This window comes from Myotis davidii, unplaced genomic scaffold (genome assembly GCF_000327345.1).
Source record: "Myotis davidii unplaced genomic scaffold, ASM32734v1 scaffold362, whole genome shotgun sequence".
NCBI lineage: Eukaryota > Metazoa > Chordata > Mammalia > Chiroptera > Vespertilionidae > Myotis > Myotis davidii.
Window position 1 is genome coordinate 1,580,722 of NW_006297152.1, and position 20,067 is coordinate 1,600,788.

Here is a 20,067-nt window from a genome sequence, read left to right on the forward strand (position 1 = left end):
GTGGGTGGAGCTCACCTCTCCTCTCTTCTGCCCCTGGATCCTTCAACACAGATGATGGACTTAAGAGTGGGAATGAGGTAGACACAGGCTAGCTTCCATGTGGTCAACTGACGGGCTCCTTCCCGGGACCTCGGAGACCTGGATTTGAATACCAGGACCATGCTCTGGCTGATTATGTTCATCATCAAGTGGATGGTCCTCTAGGCTCCCTGTTGTCTCTGGCATTTCCTGTGGGGTGCCTGTGTCACCCTGCTATCAGCCTGGGAACCATCGGCAGTGTGATGCGTGTGTCCTTTGCTTTTCAGGAGCTGTGCCGTCAACAGCGCTCCTTCCAAACACTGGACCAAGAGTGCACTCAGATGAAAGCCAAACTCACCCAGGAGCTGCAGCAGGCCAAGAACGCTCACAACATCCTGCAGTCTGAGCTGGACAAAGTAGGTGCTCCTCCCCTTTTCCTCGTGCCTGTTAATTCTGTGCCGTAGCTGACACAGGCTGCTTGGAAGGAAAATATGCTCTATCCTCACTTTCCTTTTCAAACAGGAGAGCAAACGGAGCCTGTCTGGGTCTGGATTCTCTCATTTAGAGGACAGTGAATGAGGGGGGTTCTTAGATCTGGAAGTCTGTGGAGCTCTGATATTCTGGTACTTGGTCATGTCACTGGGTTCCCGTCCCAAGTAATTTATGCCCTCAAATCGTCAAAGCCCTGGAAATTACAATCAGTTTACTTACGTAACACTCACTTCAAAAATGATGTCGTGTTGTGGCTTTGCGTTTCATCTGTGTGGTGAAGGCTCCCATATTTATATCTCCAGCCTGGACATCCGTTCTCAGCTTGAGACTCATGGGTCTGTATCTGACATTGCCACTCTCATTTCTAACGCATCTTACTTGTTAATAATGAAACTCCAGTAAATACCTCATCCCAGTAAATATCAATTCTGGTCTTCAATTGCTCAGCTTAAAGCTTCCTGTTATGTGCAGGTCTTCCTTTTCTCTCACACCTCAATGTCATCCAAACTGCCGACTCTACCTTTATTTATTTACATGTACACACATGTGTGTATTTATCAGTGTGTATGTGTGTGCGTATGTATATTTGTGTGCATGATTGTATGTGTGTGTGCGTTATATAGAGAGTGCATTTAAACTTTTTGTGTTAAAAAACAAAATCTGTATAGAGTAAATTTTAATGATAAGTCAGTATCAGGCATGCTCTCTTATAAGCATTATCTGTGTTGGGATAGAATGTTATCAGCCACCCCAGAAACCCTTCTTGTACTACTTACCTCTCTGCTCAGAAGAAACCTGACTTTACAAAGTCTGTCTGTGGTTTATATTGAATATGACTGCTGTTTCCGGTGCTGGTCTAAGACCACGTCGTCTCTCCAGGATTACTGCTCTAGCCTCCTAATTGTCTCTGTGCCCCCCACTTCTTCCTTAGTCTGTTTATAACCAGCAGCCAGAGTGAGTCTATTAACCTGATGTCACTCTGCTCAGAGCTCCTCAGTCTCTCTCAGAGTGAGGGTCTTGGTCAACATGGATGGCATCAATTCTTTTATTCCATGACTTTCTTATTATTGGAGAAGAAATGACTATTAAGGAAGTAAAGAACAGGAAACTGAACCCTGACCTTATTTTCTCTTTGTAGGTCACATCAGTAAAGAACCAGCTAGAAAAGAAATTGGAAGAGTTTAAGCAGAATGCCTGCCTAACCGAGCAGGCGTTAGAGGAAAGTCAGAGCAATGAGAATAAGCTGAGGAGGATCTATGAGGTGAGTGAGGAGCAGAGATGAGTGTCTGCCACCTTCTGTTCAGGATACGCTGGGAATTGCTACACTGATTTTCAGTAGCTTATCATGATCATTTCATTGTCTATTTTATTTGCCAGAAGTATGACGATGTATTTTGTATATAACCTATGTCACAGAACATAGTGCTTTTTTTTCCCACTTTCTATTCTGATACAATTTCTAATATGCATGTAGCAATTACAGGAAAACTTGACTTGTACTAAGGACATATATTACCCTTTTTTTTTTGAAAGATTGTTTTAGACCTTTTGGGAGGTGAAGAATAAAAGAAAACGAGGGATTTTCGAAATGGAACGAAACAAAATTGGTGAAGGGGTAAATTGAAATCCCTTTTCCAAGGGTTGGCTTTTGAATCATCAAATATTAAAAACCTGGTGGAAAGTCAGTGATTTAAATGAGCAGAGTAATGACAGATGAAGAGTTCCTAGATTTCAAATTCTTGTGAAAACATCAAGTAATTGTAAATTATGTTACTCTGGCTTCAAAAGTCAGCATTAAGTTCAGTGTTGAGCACGGTTGACAGTGTTTTCGTAGATTCATGCTTTTGTGCACAATGCTGGATGATTTCCCCAGTGGTGTGAGTATAGAACTACCTTGACGTTGCTTCTACTGATAGGGTTTTCTCCATACTTATTTAATTTGGTTTCTCCCTGAATTTACTTAGTGGCCTGGAGTTTATTTTAAAGGGCTTAATGAAGAGCCTTTTAGGGGAGCTTACTAGCCTGAGACAATTTGAATAGTGACATAAGTCAGCGTGGCATCATTACAAAGAAGCACAGCAGAACAGAAGTTTCTTCCCCATCAAATGTTACAGGAAAGAAATTGTTCCACTCATTCTTTAAATATTTTGCAGTCACTTTCTAGATTGCAAAGATTCTCTCTTTGAAATTCTCTGTAAAGAGCAGTCATTTATACAGGTGAGGAGAGTCAAAAGGTATTTATCCCCCAGCTTTGGAGAGTTAACACGGTTGTAAAATCTGAGCATCTGTCAGTAGCACAGGAGCATGCAGCCAGCCTCATAGGAGTAATACGACTGGAGACAGGTGGCCCCAGTTCCAGCCACTGGAGTGGAAGGAAGCTTCATATCAGAGGATGGTTTCAACAGCGAACGTTTTCAAATGGAAGTGTTTTGTTTCAGCAAAACAAATGTTTGCCTTTTGGCCAGTGGGGACCAACCAGCAGATGCTTCTGCTAACATTTCCACAGGCAGACTGGCACCGAACTCTTCCCTCTGTGAGCTCCCCTTTTAGCCAGGAACTCTCCTGCGACGCCACTGGCGGCCTGGTGGAAGCGTTTTGTAAAAGCAATCATCTGGTTAAGAGGCCACAAACGCTTTTAAAACAGTCTCCTTGGCCGAGGCGCAGTAGTGGGCTGGGCGTTGTCTTGCAGGTGTTTCTGAAGACTTGGGTGACCCCACAGGGTTTGGTGTGTCAGCTGAGGAGCTGTCCTCTACTGTGAACGTGCCTATACTGAGCTAACTGCCCACCGTGTTGCACTAATATGTCATCGATCTCTGTGTCCAGTGAGGGCTGTTGTGTGCAAGGGCCTCGCACAGGGCCAGGGAGTGCATTTAGTATCTGTCTTCATTTATGTGTGTGTCTTCTTTTGAAGATGAGAAGAACTCACATTTAGCTGGCTCCTGCATTTTGAATTGGGATTGGGATCAGAAAAGTGATTTAGCCACTTAGAGCGGTGCATAACTTAATGGTATAATGTTGGCGGCTTTATTGTGAGCGAGAGCTGAAATTGCATTGCTTTTCTGCCACCTACCTGCTGAATGACCTTGGGACAGTGACTTTCCTCTTCTGAGTCTGTCTTTCTTCATCTGCATATAGGGACAAATAATACCCCTTCCTTTTCAAAGCTTCATCGATGATTAAATTAAACCCTGCCCAGTACATAAGTGCTCAGTAGATTATCGCAGTCCACCTGCTCTTTGCTTTGGTCTTCAAACTGTTATGGCCTGATTGCTGTCACCCATAGGCACAGAAAGCGATGAGCCAGGGGACAGTGCGTTTGAGATTTTACACGTTTAAAGTTTGCCTGTTCTATCCTATCACTGTGGATCTCTTTCTAATTATAAGTATTAACAAGTTTAGCATGCCGATAGGTTTTGGATGCCGAAATAATGTGACAGTTGTACTGAAATTTTCCTTGTTTGTGTTTAGCAAACTAATGTGCCACTCACAATGAGAAAGCATCAGTAATGGAAACGTGATTTAATGGTCCAGTCAAGGGTAAAGTTAACGTTTAGTATCAAAGTGAATGGAGGGTTTAGATACACTGCCCATCCAGCATCGGCTGCCAGCCCCATAGCATTGTGTTAGGCCATCATGTACCATCATTTGACAGCCAAGGTAGGGGGAACACTTGCTTGGGGACCTTTCTGAGCACGGGATCTGTATTATACCAGATCCTCTAAGGGGCTTGGTCTGGCAGACAGGAATGATGAAGTGGAAGGGAAAAACACATCCTTTGCATCCGTCCCTTGTTCATGATACAGACTTCGCCCCAGCAGGGGACGTATTAAGCATCATTCATGGATGGGATCATGAAATAGTGCACAGTAACTGAAATTTGTTTTGTCTGGCCCTAGGAAAGGATGCTTCCCTTGCTGCTCCTAAACCGAAGTTGATTTGGGTGGAATAGCTTGCTAAGCTCAGATGCTGGCTTGTGTTTATAGGGATTTTTGTTGCGTTTTTTCAGACTTGTGCCCAATTTTGCACATCATGTCAGGATGCAGGAGATGCCTAGGAGAACATATCCTTGTATGCTTAACTCGTTGTTGATAATGAGCTACCCAATCAAGTCTTAAGTGGCTGTAGCCTTCCTGAAAACTAATTGCTGATGGATGGCAGTTTACAGCTCGATTTTCAGATGTTCATTTTCTAAATTCTGGCTTTTAAAAATCCTTGGGTTGGTCTTAGCCATAACATTAGCCTGCTAGGTCCCAGGATTGGCTGAATGTTTCTTTGTTGGAAACAAATATTTACGGAGCTATTGCCAGAATAGAGAAAGACATGCTAATCTTTCCATTTCACTTACTATTCCTGTAAATGTCTCCAGTTACGGACAGAGGCTGTGGAGATCAACAGACATGTAAACATAAGTTGCCCCCCTCCCTCTCTGGGATGCACCCAGCTTTAGCTTTGCACATGGTGTCTTTTCAGCTTTCTTGTCACCTCCAGATGTAGATGCCATTTAGTTTGATTGATTTTTTTAGGGTAAGAAAATATTCTATAGGTTGTAAATTACAATGCTACGTCAACCCAGGCGGGTGGGTAAATGCTAGTTCCTCTCTTATGTTGAACTCATACAGCTGATCTTAGCACTGATCACGCAGATCTCACTGCTGTTAGATTTTGGAAAGAAATACTAATAATGCTCCATTCACTTGTTAAAGTTCTTCAAGGTATTTTTCCTTTCACATTTGTGATATCTTTTGATGATTATCCTGTGTTTGAAGAACAAACAGGCGATTATAGTGTCTATAGTTTAATGATGTTAGTTAAGTCAATAACACATTTCAAACACGTGTGTGTGTGTGTGTATTTTAGAGAAGAAGTGAGAGGGATAGAGAGAGATAGAAACATTGATCTGCTGCCTCCTGCATGCCCCCTACTGAGGGACCCAGCCTGCAACCTGGGCATGCGCACTGATTGGGAATCGAACTGGCAACCTCCCGGTGCAAGGGATGATGCTTGATTAACTGAGCCACACTGGCTAGGGCACACTGTTGTATCTTAATGATCATTCTTTGCAGACTTGAACACTGTCCAGTATGAATGTCAGCCTCGGTCTTGAGATCAGTTGGAGCGGCCCTTTAGTTCTGATTGATGTCTTAATTTGCCAGCAAGGAAGGGAGGCAGGATTAGGACAAAGACAGGAGTTTAACTACAATGGGTTCTGTCTTATCTTGATGATGAAATGAACATATATATATGAGCACAGCAGCTGCCAGCAAGTTTTCAAGTACTTCCTCCTAGCCAGATTCCCCCTCTTCTTGAATTTGGCTTTGCTGCCTCGGTACCCATCTGCTGGTAGTAACCAGACTGATAATTGAAGGCAGCTTTCCAACACAGCACTGCCAGGGCCATCTGTTTTCTAACGGTGCAGTAGGGTTTTGGAGGCTGGGTCTTAATTGTTCCTTTAAGATTCAGAATTTTCTCCTTCTCAGAGGGGTATTTTTTAAGTGTTTTTTTTTAAAGTTAACCTTATGAATTCCCCCTCCCCCAAGGATGTGAGACCCTTAATTCTATCAGTATATGCCAATTCTTTGTGGTCCAGAGGGTGGCACATCATACAAGCTGAGATACTTAACAGCTATAAAATCATTAAAGGTTAGAAAACAGGTTGAGGAAGTAGAGGATTTGTGATATTGTGTGTCTTATGTGGTTAATAAGCAATAGCACTTTTCTTTGGCATACAAATATTGCTTGGTTTTAAGATTCCCTGCCCCCCCACCCCCCCCAATATGTCTCCCTAGATAATACAATGGAGCTACATCTGCGTCTCTGCTACTTTATTTACATGGATACTTCATTTAATCAGGTGCCCAAAGAATCTGTTTTTACTGTGAAACCTCAGTTTCCTCCATCTAGAATGAATTCTTCCTTTTGTGCTTCAGCCCAATTTCCCATAGTACTCGCCACCTCTCTTTAGCAGTTAGCACATCCCCATGTGTATTAAGTAACTGGTAGCACATCTTCCCATACTGGGTTACTTGCCCTGAGGGCAGAGACTGTCTCCCTTAAATTTACATCTTTTATAATGTTCATTTCAGCATGTGGTTCATTGTAGATTTTTTGATAAACACTTATTAAAGGTAATTTACTCATAAAGACATCCACTTAACAGTGAACCTCAAGATGTGGAGTCAACATTTGTAGTGTGAATTTTTTTGTTCCTTAGTACATCAGGTATTTGTAAAAATATATTTGATACACATTCAGACATGATAAGAACTTGGAACTTGTGTCCTTGAGGATCTTTTAAATAGGATCTTTCTTATGAGCTAACGCTTTAACAAGCTTAGGGACAACCAGAGAGCTCAAAGAAATATATTTTTGAAGGAAAATGATTATTGTCAGGTTTAGGTTTTTTGATTTGTTTTAACTTCTATTCATAAACTCATTTGGTTCTATAATGTCTAACTTTGTTAAGCACTCAAAGGGAACGTGTGATTCCTCCCCTAGTGAGATACACAATCATTTCCATTAGGGCCTTTCCTAAGGCAGAAGTCGTAGTTTGCTTGAGCATTTGTTTTGATTATAACCAAGTAAATGTGCACTTTAGGAAATGAAGAAGGAAAACAGCTTCTTTGAGAGCCAGACTGAGCAAAGTGCCAGAGAAGTCTGCCACCTGCAGGAGGAACTGAAGAAGACCAAGCAGTGTTTGACTCATAGCCAGAATTTTGCAGAAGAAATGAAGGGTAAGAAAAACTTGGTGTTTTAGAATTATTTCTCTAAGCTACCATTCCTGAGAGAGAGGATGGATAGCATTAGAAACTTCGCATTTTTCCATATATTCTCCCAGAAAGATGTCTGCATTCGATGTGGAGAAAGTTTTCTCTCGTCCACTTTTTAGTTTCCAAAGTGATAGTTGGACATTGTTTTATTGGAGCACATTGAGTCCCCAAATGCCTGGTTTTCAGCACTTTGAAACCAGAGGGGTAAATATTTCCCACACAAAAGTAAATTGTCAGTGCTATCTATTGCCCGAGAGTACTATCGATTGTCTCAAGTGTGTTTGTTAGTTACATTCAGACAGCTCATCTCCTCGCTCATTACCATTTCCCACATAATGGAAAATCACTTTATGAAATGCATGTGCCCCAGCCCTTAATGACCATTGATTTTTGATGGCTAACTTGACTGAATGATTTTATTTCCTTACTTTAGAGCTACAGAATTATGCTATACACACTAAATGAATCCACTGCTAGTTTCCCATTTATCAGTGTACCATATGTCTTCTACTTCATTTATTTTCTCACCTGGGGTATTTGCACATCTGAGATATTTTTTAATCCTCAACTGAGGATTTTTTATAATTTTAGGGAGAGAGAAAGAGTGAATCATTAATGTGAGAAACATTGATTAGTTACCTCCTATATGTGCCTCAACGGAGAATGGAACCTGCAACCTTTTTTTGGTGTGTGGGACAACACTCCAACCAGTTGAGTCACTGGTTAACCTGACCTGTGGATTATGTGTCACACTTGCTGGTGACTGTTTTCTTCTTAAAATTTCCATCTCCCGAAGATAGCTTTTAATTTTTCCACCACAGTGGTAAAAATGTCAGTCTCTCTTGAAAGAAAACCATGGCAAAAGTGAAGGGTTCCAGTTGTTTTCCAGTGTTAGTTATCAGAGTTATTGTCTCAGGTCCTTGTGAGCAGAGGTGATTAATGGCCCTTGTGGTCAACTGAGAAACCTCATCCAGTAGGTAGAATGAGGTTAGAAAATTAAATGTAGGAGCTGTATCTGCATTTAGAATACATCCTGTCTTATCATCTACTATTAAGTTTCTCAACTTATATTCTCCCTCAATATATTTGGGGTGTATAAAGCCTTCCCATCACTGTTGAATGAAATCATTGAGGTTATTCTCAACTGGGTGGGACCAGTGGGTAGAAGTGTGTTGTTGGACAGAAAACAAGATTTTAATGGAGTTTGAAAAAGCTTCCAGAGAATTCTTGGGTTTATAGACACCACCCTTACTGCAAGGGGCTGGAATGTGGGTAACATTGTTCCTAAGTATTCCTATATAGGCTTTGAGAGTTAGTGATTATAGGATTTTTTACTCTTTTGTATTTAATCCTATATACTTTGGCTAAAGTGGTGGAGTAGTTACTTATTTTCCTAGAAAATCAGTATTACTCCATAGTAACATGAGTAATTCCATTTCAATGCTGCTTTTGACACAGTTTTCTCTCTTTAAATAAATATGTCAAAAGAGTTAACAAATATAGTCAGAGATGTGGTGAGTTTGTATCCAACCATTGCAAAAAAGCAGGTATCCCAGTAAAAGGAGTCATGATCTTTTACTGGTGGAGGGTCTTGCCTTTAGTATATAAACATGCAACATCATTGAAGCACAATAAAATGAGTATTCCTGTACACCCATACATAAACATACACAGAAGAAGAAGAAAAGGAAGTTGCAACGGCTTAGGAAAATACTCTGTTGGTATTTTATATATGCTATGAAACAACCCTTTATTAAGCTGCTTAGAAAGAAGATGAACAAATGTCTTACGACTTCTAAAAGGACCATGTCTCTCCTTGTTCTAATTGACTTTATATAAGCTTAGATGATTGTCAGGTGATCTACTTTACAGGAGGTACCTGGGCAATAATGCCAGTTTTTACAGTGCTGAGAAGTTGTTAGTTTGTTTAGATTTTTTTTTTTTCAGTTTAAAATTTTTATAAAGTATCAAAAACATTGACAATGCTTTTTATTATTTTATTTTCAAAAGCTAAGAATACTTCCCAAGAAACCATGTTAAAAGATCTTCAAGAAAAAATAAACCGGCAAGAGAATTCCTTGACTTTAGAGAAACTGAAGCTTGCCTTGGCTGACCTGGAAAAGCAGCGTGACTGTTCTCAAGATCTGTTGAAGAAAAGGGAACATCACATAGAACAACTGAGCGAAAAGTTAAGCAAAACAGAGAGAGAGTCTGAAGCTTTATTGAGTGCTTTGGAGGTAAAAAAGAAAGAATTTGAAGAATTGAAAGAAGAGAAAAATCAGTTTTCTCATTGGAAAAATGAAAATGAACAACTTATAAAGCAAATGGAATCAGATAAGGAAAGCTTGCTGAGTAAGATTAATCAGTTGGAAACTTGTCTTAAGACCCAAAAAATAAAAAGCAATGAATACAATGAGAGAGTAAGCATATTGGAGATGGAAAGAGAAAACATAAATGTTGAGGTGCGAATCCTCCACAATATGATTGATAGCAAGACTGTCGAAGTAGAGGCTCAGAAACAAGCTTATGCAGAGCTACAGCAAAAAGCCGAGTTCTCAGATCAGAAACATAAGAAGGAAATGGAAAATATGTGTGTGAAAGTTTCTGAGCTTACTGGGCAAGTTGAAGATCTGAAGCATAAGCTTCAATTACTTTCAAGTGAAATAACAAACAAAGACCAGCGTTACCAAGACCTGCATGCAGAATATGAGAGCCTCAGGGACCTGCTAAAATCCAGTGATTCTTTGGTGGCAAATGAGGCTCATCACAGAAATCTTTTGGCTTTTGAGCAGCAGTCTGCAGCAAATAATTCCTTTGCAAATACAGGAGAACAAGGAAGTATGCCTTCAGAAAGGAGCGATTGCCATGTAGAAGCAGACCGAAGTCCAGAAAATTCAACCGTCTTACAAAGTAGAGTCATTTCTCTTGAGTTTTCATTAGAGTCCCAAAAGCAAATGAACTCAGATCTGCAAAAGCAGTGTGAAGAGTTGGTGCAAATCCGAGGAGAAATAGAAGAAAACCTTGTCAGAGCAGAACAGATGCATCAAAGTTTTGTGGCAGAAACAAGTCAACGCATTAACAAGTTACAGGAAGACACTTCTGTCCATCAGAATGTTGTTACTGAAACTTTAGTTGCCCTGGAGAACAAGGACAGAGAGGTCCAGCTTTTGAATGGAAAATTGGAAACTGAGCAAGCAGAGATTCAAGAATTAAAAAAGAGCAACCATTTACTTCAAGAATCTCTAAAGGAGCTACAACTTTTGTCTGAAACTCTGAGCTCAGAGAAAAAGGAAATGGGTTCCATGCTTTCTCTAAATAAAAAGAAAATTGAAGAGTTGACCCAAGAAAATGGGACTCTCAAGGAACTTAATGCCACCTTAAATCAAGAGAAAATGGATTTACTCCAAAAAAGTGAGAGTATTTCACAGTGTATAGTCGAAGGGGAAAAAAGTATTTCAGAGTTATCTAATCAATATGAGCAAGAAAGACTTATTTTATTACAAAGATGTGAAGAAACAGGAAATGCATTTGAGGATCTCAGTGAGAAATACAAAGCAGCACAAGAAACGAACTCCAAATTAGAAAGTGTGCTGAATGAATGCACTAGTGTGAGTGAAGATAGAAAAACTGAGTTGGAACAGCTAAAGGAAACCTTTGCAAGGGAACACCAAGCATTTGTAGCAAAATTAGCTTTAGCTGAAGAAAGAAACCAGAATCTAATACAAGAGTTGGAGTCATTGCAGGGAGATCTGAGAGCTGAGATTGTAGAGATTCAAAATAATTCCAAGAGCGAAGCTGATGATTTAAAGCAAGAGATCATGACTTTAAAGGAAGAGCACAACAAAATGCAAAAGGAAGTGAATGCCTTATCACAAGAGAATGAGCAGCTGATGAACTCGATGAAGATGAAACATGAGCATCAGAATCTAGAATTGGACCCAATTAATGGCTCTGTGATAGAAAGAGACAGTGAGAAGAGTAAATGTCATGTTCAACTTCCAATGGAGCTTGAAGTTAAAGATACTTCTCAAGACAATTATGTTGCACAGTTGGAACAATTAGAAGCTAAGATAAGAAATATGGAATTACAACTTGAGGAAAGTGAGAAGGAAAAGAAGTACCTACAGCATGAATTACAGAAAATTAACAGAGAATTAGAATCTAGAAATTTGCTGCAAGACATTCAATCACAAGAAATTAGTGGCCTTAAAGACTGTGAAGTAGATACAGAAGAAAAGTATATGTCCATGCTTCATGAGTTGTCAACAAGTCAAAAGGACAATGAGCAGCTGCAGTGCTCTCTACAAATGGCATTGAACAAGCTGAATGAGCTAGAGACAATGTGTGAACTGCTGCGCAGTGAAAAGTTTGAATTAATGTCTGAGCTGAATGACTCAAGATCAGAATGTATCACAGCAACTAGTAAAATGGCAAACGTTGAGAAACTGGTCAGTGAAGTTAAAATATTAAATGATGAAAATGGTCATTGCCAAGGTAAGTTAGTGGAAGAAATGCTAGAAGGTGAACATGGTGAACAAAATTCAGAGACATCTGTGTCCTTAAATCCTTTAGATAACAGTCACATCTATGAGCACTTGACATTGTCGAGCAAAGAAGTTCAAACACACTTTGCTGAATTGCAGGAGAAATTCTCATCTTTACAAAGTGAACACAAAACTTTACATGATCAGCACAGCCAGATGAGCTCTAAGATGTCAGAGCTACAGTCCTATGTTGACGTGTTGAAGGCTGAAAATTCAGTTTTGTCAATGAGTCTTCGAAACTCTCCAGGTGACTTGGTAAATGAAGGGAAGATGGAATCCAGGGAGAGGCGTTCACTGTCACTGTCATTCTCTTGTGTGGCTGACAGCCCTAGTCTTACTAGCCTGGGCGAATTATCATTGTGCAAAGATCTTTTAGAACAGACAGGGGAAACATCCCTTTGGAATAGTTTGGAAGGGAATGTTTCTACAAACCAGTCCAACCTAGAGGAGGTATCTTGGAGCAGTCTGGAGGAGGAGGATCTTCCCAAGACTGCTGTCCCGTCAGCCTCAGAGAAGAGTGTTGAAGAACTCGAGGTCCTCTGTCAGATATACCAGCAGTCCCTTAAGAAGCTAGAAGAAAAAATTGAAAGTCAAGAGATCATGAAAAAGAAGGAAATTGAAGAGCTCAAACAGTTACTAAATTCTAAAATGGAAGAGCTCGACTGTCTTCAGAAGCAGTATTTGTCAGAAAATGAACAGTGGCAGCAGAAACTGGCAAGCGTGACGATGGAGATGGAGTCCAAGCTGGCAGCAGAAAAGAAACAGACAGAACACCTGTCACTGGAACTCGAAGTAGCACGACTCCAGCTACAAGGTCTGGACTTAAGTACCCGGTCTTTCCTTGGCACCGACCTTGAAGATGTAAGTACATGGATTTATATGCTGTTTCTCTAATTGCATGTCTAGCAGACACTCAATAAATGTTGAACGGAAATCAATGTTGAATTGACCTTAAAAATAGTTTTAGGGTTCAAGGGCATTAAATATCCCAAAGTTTTTATTTAAAAAACCATCCAGAACTTTAGGAATATGAGTAAATAAACCTTTCGGGAGCTAAATTTCCACAGTTATTACATTTAAACACTATTATATGGGAAATTACTAAAGAGGGTTTTTAAACTCCTGGAAAAAATTACATGGCATCAGAACAGTGTCTTCAGGATGTGTATGTTGCGTATTTTCATTCTTTGTGAGTTAATAAAGCACACTTACATAATAAATTGGAGCTTAGGAATGTTATTATGATATGAATTTTAAAGTCTCTTGCCCTTTCTATTTTTAATGTTACAGAGTTAAAGTCATGAAACTAATAAGAGTATATTATATGTTACTGAATCATTTTCTAACAATTTGCTCTGATACAAATCTGTAATTTGGTATCAGTTGTTTAAAAAGATCTTTCTTTATAAAAAATGAAATTGCCTAGTTACTTATAACGTTGTCCTTCTAGTCTGCCAGCTACACTAATAATTCTGTATGGTTGACAAGTCTCACTTTGTTCCTTCTGCCTCTGTAAGATAGGAAAGGCAAGTGGTGAGTCAGCAGGAGTAGTCATAGCTGCTGATCCTCATTTTACAGATGAGAGGAAGGTGATGTTTAGACACATGATTTTTCTGAGAATGTTAAGCCCTTGGGCTGGAATTCTGGTCAGAAAACGTTATTACCTTCTCTTAGCGAATATCAGAAATGCTGAAGATGGAAGCTGAGTAATTCATGTGGAATTTAGCCTCTTGTTTGATAACCACAGAGATATTTTATATTTAGGCTATCGGGACTATTTCTAGCAAGAAAAACAATATATGAAATTTAAGAGTATGCCAAGATAGATGGTTAAATAACTGGAGGTTTGTCTTCATGATAAAGGCCTTGCCCAGAGAGAACACTTACAGAATGTTTGTTTAATTGTGTGGAGTATTTGGATGGAGAGAAGAGAATGTTGTAAGAAATATTTCATTTGAAGCAATGTATTGAGCCAAGGCAAGAAGCCAGTTGCTATAAAAAAATAATTAAGCCTATTTATTCTATTATTATTCTTCCTGAAACATAAAAAGCATTCTTGTTCTGTATTACAACTGCAGGCTATTCAGGGTGGAAATGATAACTGTGACACCAAGGAATCAGAAGAATGTACTACTTCAGAAACTAAAGAGAGAACACCAAAGCAGGACATGCATCCAGTTTGTGAAAAAGAAGCTCAGCAGGACCTCAGTCTAGAGGAGGAGAAAAGCACCACGCCTGGGGCAGTTCTGCAGGCAGGAGAAAGTTCTCAGGAGCTGTCCCCAGAAACCAGTTCTGATTCCCCACTGGAAGACAAAACCCAGGACTTTCCAGAATGCATTTCTGAGTCATCACTTTCTGGTCCCAATCCTTTGGTACCTATGGATTTTCTAGAGGCTCAGGTAACCACTCAGAATCTCCAACTGCAGGTAAAAGAGATATCAAATGAAAATTTGAGATTACTTCATGTCATAGAGGAACGGGACAAAAATGTTGAAATTTTGAAAAGCGAAATAAAAGAGTTAGATTCAAGACTCAGTTTACAGGAAGTACAACTAACTACCAAGATTGAAACATGCAGAGAATTGGAGGAAACAGTTGAGGAACTTAAGAAAGAAAAATCCGATTTAATGGAAAAATTGGAATCCTTTTCTTGTGATAACCTGGAGTTCCACCAGAGAGTAGAAAGTTTGGAAGGCCTCAACTGTAGTTTAGAAATGGACACAGCTAAATTGTCACATGAAATTATTCAAGATAATGTAGCCAAGGTGAACGACCACTGGAGAGAGAGGTTCCTTGAAGTGGAAAATGAGCTGCAGAGGATCAAGTTGGAGAAAGGCAGCATCGAGCATCATGCCCACTCTGTGGAAGCTGACAGAGAGAGAGTTCAAACAGAGAAGCTGCAATTAGAAAAAGACTATGAATCTAAGCAGCGAGTTATAAGCCATCTTGAGGAAGAACTCTCTGTGGTCACAAGTGAGAGAAACCGGCTTCATGGAGAATTAGATACTTTGTCAAAAGAAAATAAAGAATTGGACTTGATGTCTGAAAAGATGAAGGAGAAAATTCGAGAGTTGGAATCTCATCAAGAGGAATGTCTACAGCACATTGAGGTGGTGGGAGATGAGCTGAAGGACAAAACTCAGCTCCTTCATAATCTATCCTCAGATAATGCCCGTCTGCAGGAGCAGCTGCAGAGCTTGGAAAAGGACTCACACACGCTGTCTTTGGGAAAAAGTGAGCTGGAAAACCAAATTGGACAATTGAATAATGAGAAAGAATTGCTTTTAAGGGAATCTGAAAGCCTAAAGACCAAGTTTCATGAATTGGAACAGGAAAAGCTGACCATTGCCAAGGCCTTGGAGGCTGCAGTAATGGAAAAAGGCGAGGTCGCCATGAGGCTGAACTCAACGCAAGACGAGGTGCATCAGCTGAGAAGTGGCATTGAGAAACTGAGGGTCCGCATCGAAGCTGATGAAAAGAAGCAGCTCCACGTCTTAGAGAAACTGAAAGAAAGTGAGCGTAAGAATGATTTGCTTCAGGATAAACTTGAGAATCTTGAAAGAGAATTGCAGATGGCGGAGGAAAACCAAGAGATGGTAATTCTTGATGCTGGGAATTCCAAAGCAGAGGTAGAGACCTTAAAAACACAAATAGAATTGACCACTGAACGCCTGAAAGCTTTAGAATCAAACCTTGTCACAATACAGTCCGAAAAAGAAAATCTGACTAAGCAGCTACAAGAAAAACAAGATCAGGTGTCTGAGTTAGACACGTTACTCTCTTCATTAAAAAATCTACTAGAAGAAAAAGAGCAAGAAAATATGCAGACAAAAGAAGAATCTAAAGCTGCAGTGGAAATGCTTCAAACAAAATTGAAAGAGCTGAACGAGGAGGTGTCGGCCTTGTTTGATGACCAAGAAACCAGGGAGGTCAGAGCGCAGAGCCTGGGCTCCCCAGTGCAGGTCGTGCACCAGCTGAGAAATAGCATTGAAAAGCTGAAAATCCACTTAGAAACTGATGAAAAGAAGCAGCAGGAAAGTAAGCATCACGCAGGCTTGCTTAAGGATAGAGTTGAAAACCTTGAAAGAGAACTAGAGATATCGAGAAAAAACCACGAGCTTGTGAATCTGGAAGCTGAGAACTCCAAAGCAGAGGTTGCTACCCTAACAGCAAAAATTGAGGAGATGGTCCCAAATCTGAGAGATTTGGAATTAAATCTTGTCAATATAAGGTCAGAAAAAGAAAATCTGACAAAAGAATTACAAAAAGAGCAAGGACGAGTATCTGAATTGGAAACATCAAATTCTTCATTTGAAAATCTACTGCAAATAAGAGAGCAAGAGAAACTTCAGCTGAAAGCAGAATCTAAACTTGCTGAGGAGAGGCTTCAGGCGCAATTAAAAGAGCTAAAGGAGAAAGTGGCAGCCTTGTGTGATGACCAAGAGACCTGGAAGGCCAAACAGCAGGATCTGAGTGGTCAGGTAGATTATCTTGAACATGAGAAGTCTAAGTTGCTGCAAAGCCTTGATGAGGCCAAAAGTAATTACACTATTTTGCAATCTTCTGTGAATGGCCTCATCCAAGAAGTCGAAGATGGCAAACAGAAACTCCAGAAGAAGGATGAAGAAATCCATGTACTCAAAAATCAGATCCAAGACCGAGAGCAGCTTGTCTCTCAACTGTCCCAAGTGGAAGGAGAGCAGCAAGTTTGGAAGAAGCAAAAAGCAGACCTGGAGAATCTGACGGTAGAATTGGAGCAAAAGATCCAAGGGCTGCAGTCCACAAATGACACTTTGCAGCACACCTTCGAAGCGCTGCAGACTTCTTATAAGGACCTGGAGAAAGAGCTGGAATTGACAAAAATGGAAAAAATATCCTTGGTTGAAAAAGTAAGTGACTTTGTCTACATTTTCATTTGTTGTCATGAGGGAGGGAAACCACTGGGTGAATTGTATTTCCCTGTGGATGGTGCCTGCAGTATTGGACCAAACTGTGTAAAGGTCTTGAACTTAGGGGACATTGAGTTGGCTCCAGTAGTAGTGACTCTTTTGCTTTGGGACACATTTGTCTGGGACTCATCTAAGGATTGGCCCAGGTTTTCAATATGGCACCTGGACATGGGAGAAGCTCTGGGTCATGCACAGTTCCTGGCTCATTGCCCTTCCCTTCTCACAATGCATCAGAATAGTACCCTCCCATACCCAGGTGAGAATCTGCTAGAAAAAGGGTATAACACATACTAGTTAGAAGGACTTTGTCCCTGGGCTGCCTTTACTGCCTTTAGGAGAAAGACGTATTAGGATAGTGATATAATTGTCACAGCAAGACCTTCATGGCTCCCAGTGTGTGTCCTGGGGATTTTGTACTTTTAGTTCCCCTCTCTTTTATCTTCTCCTTTAGTCTCCTATTATTTGTAAGCTGATGATTAAAGGGAAGATCTGCTGTCAGGAGGCTCACTTACTAATGAAAAATTAAGTTTTTTGCCTTCTTTGCTTGCTTACTGATCTAGCAAAGTGATTCTATCAAATCACATTTTTAATGGACAAATATTAAAGGAGGAAGGGTGTGTCCAGAAAATGTAATCACTTCATAACTTTATTTTCCAAGAATTTCAAGTTTTTGGGTGGCTAGCAAGAGATGGCGGTTCTGGTAGAGATGATTAGAAAAACTATAGCCGGCTGTTTCAGTGTCAAGGAGCAGATGCAAACAAGAGAGCGTTAGCTGGCCGTGACTGATCAGAGCCATGTTTCTTGCAGAGCAGTACGGCATTGGAGGATTTGTAGAGATCCAAGAAATGATAAAAATCTAAGACGCTGCCTCATACAGTAGTCTCTGAGGTGTACGTTTAATTCAAATTAATGCCTTTATGAAGGATTTTAATACTGAGTAATATCTTTTGTTGTCATTCCTTTCCTTATTGTTGTCTCTTATTAAATCTTTGCTGAGAAGGAAAGCTAAGCTCCCCAGTGGGATTTGAGCATATTAATTGAGTGGATTAGTGACAGGAGGCTTAGCTGGGTCCCATTTTCTTACCGAAGTCTGAAACGATGTCATGAATATGTTGTATGCGAGGGATTAATTTGATCAAAACAGAAAACCAAAAGCATGTCCTGATGAAAGATTGAATTCCAGGTGGACACTATGACTTTGAAGGAAACTGAGCTGCAGAGGGAAATACACACGATGATGCAGAAAATGACGGGTTTGGAAGCAGAAGTCAGTGGGGAGAAACACAGGCTCACCGAAGAATTAAATTTAATGTCGGAAGAAATAAAGAACAGCAAAGTAAGCTTCTCTGTGACAGATTGACAATTCAGTGTGCATGCTCTCCTTGTTTGTTTTTGTAAGACCTACTGTAATGTACCAAACTTTTTTAGCTTTTGAGAAAAATAACCCCACGCATATGTCACGATCAGGCTTGCCGTCATCTCCACCAGCCAGCACTGTCGTGAGCCCAGGAGTCACGAGAGGCCTCTGAACACGTGACCAGACCTGTCACGGAGCCCAAGTACTTTTTTTTTCATGGAAGGGGACTCTTGCACTGTATTAACTCGCATCAGAAATAGATTTCACGCAGCTTTCAGTCGGCCACTTTCCTAGCCTGCCGCAGATCACAAGCCAAACTGTTGCTAGAGACAGATGCGCATACACTGATCTTGCTAAGAACTAACACAATATCAGAAAGAAAGCTCAGTAAAATGTAAAGTTAGAGCAGTCTTAGGTGCTATTTTTCTTAAAAATGTTTTTTTATTGATTTCAGAGAGATAAAAGGAGATGGGGGAGAGAGAAACATCAATGATGAGAGGGAATCATCAATTGCCTGCCTCCTGCATGCTCCCTACTGGGGACCTAGCTAGCAACCTGGGCATGTGTCCTGGAATCGAGCTGTGACTTCTTGGTTCATGGGTCGTTGCTCAACCACGGAGCCACACCAACCGGTCGTGGATGCTATTTTAGAGCCGGGTTAATGTGGCATATCTATAGCATCTGAACTGCCGCTCGTCACTGCTGTTCCCATAGCAGACACTGCTGATTCATGCTGCCTCCCTTCCTCCTGAGTTTAACTGAGTCCCAGGTAGCAGCCACTGTGCATGCAGAGCTGGCAGATGTGGGGAAACCCGTTTGCCACTCCCAGATGTCCATATAGTCCTCATGCAGCTTCATCCATAAGGAGTACTAAGGAAAGGATAGCGGAATAGAGTTGTAATTATGAACCTGAATAATCACAAAAAGTTGAAGTGACATTTGTAATAGCCTGTGTAAGAAAGAAGTTGAGGAAAGTTGTATGTTTCTTTAAAGTATTACATTCAAGCTAATGAAAATTTAAATCTTTTGGTGCTTAATCTCGGAAATTGACAAGGAATTTTCTGGCAGTGCTGTGTAGAAGGAGTTCCTAACCGATGATAAGTTTGAGTATCGCATCTGCTGAAATCTTTGGCACTGAGCATCTTGGGGCTATCCTAAGTATATTGTTATTCATATTTCACTTATAGGTGTTTAACCTTAAGTATATACAGATGAGAGTGTTGGCTTGCTATTGCTTCATTCACTCAATTTTTTCATTCTATAAATAACAAGCACTGGTTAGGTTAGGGGATAGATAGAATGTCGAACCGTTAGCTCTCCTGTGCTGCTTGTACTCATAGAGCTTGCGGTCTAGACACACAATAAAGCATTAAATAGGAAACATGAAATAATTATAAATTGTTAAGTGCTATAAATGAAAGAAATAAGATTCTTGTCGAACAATTGGGATTGGGCTGTAGGGGTAGGCAACAACCTACTTGAGATCGGGTGGTCAGAGAATGTTGCCTGTAGGATGAGGAGTCAGATCTGCAAAGAACCAGCTAGAGCATGGAACCTTCTGGGTCTAGAGAGCAGTATGGTAAAGTCTTTGTGTTTTTCAGAAATTGAAGCCATTGTGGCTGAAATCAGATGGAAAATGATATGAGAAAAGATTAGGGAGGAAAGAAGGCCATGGTAAAGTGTTCGAATGAAGTCTGAAGTGACCAAATACACGAGGCTAGCATTTAAAGGAAAGGTTTGGAGTGGATATATTCATTTGGCTAGTTCAGAATATAGGTCAGATTTCAGAATTATGGCCGTGGTAGAAAATACAGACCAAGCCCAGAGATCCCCCAGTGTGCAGTGAGATGTGCAGGTGGAAGAACAAGCCGGGAAACAGAGAAGCCATGGTGAGGCCAATCAGGGGTGGAGTCGTGTCCCAGCAGCCAAGAGTGGAGGCT

The 20,067-nt window shown here is 40.5% G+C and overlaps 1 protein-coding gene across 2 annotated transcripts in view; it reads left to right on the plus strand.

Annotated features, from left to right (window-relative positions):
- The window catches only part of CENPF (centromere protein F), a 52,083-nt gene that overhangs the window by 20,135 nt on the left and 11,881 nt on the right, over positions 1 to 20,067 (plus strand). For both annotated transcript variants that reach the window (XM_006772933.2, XM_015569945.1), the window contains 6 exons: positions 306 to 434; positions 1,649 to 1,771; positions 7,106 to 7,241; positions 9,288 to 12,682; positions 13,900 to 16,710; positions 17,954 to 18,106. In XM_006772933.2, the coding sequence (XP_006772996.1) occupies positions 306 to 434; positions 1,649 to 1,771; positions 7,106 to 7,241; positions 9,288 to 12,682; positions 13,900 to 16,710; positions 17,954 to 18,106 (6,747 nt within the window). The remainder of the gene's footprint in view (positions 1 to 305; positions 435 to 1,648; positions 1,772 to 7,105; positions 7,242 to 9,287; positions 12,683 to 13,899; positions 16,711 to 17,953; positions 18,107 to 20,067) is intronic.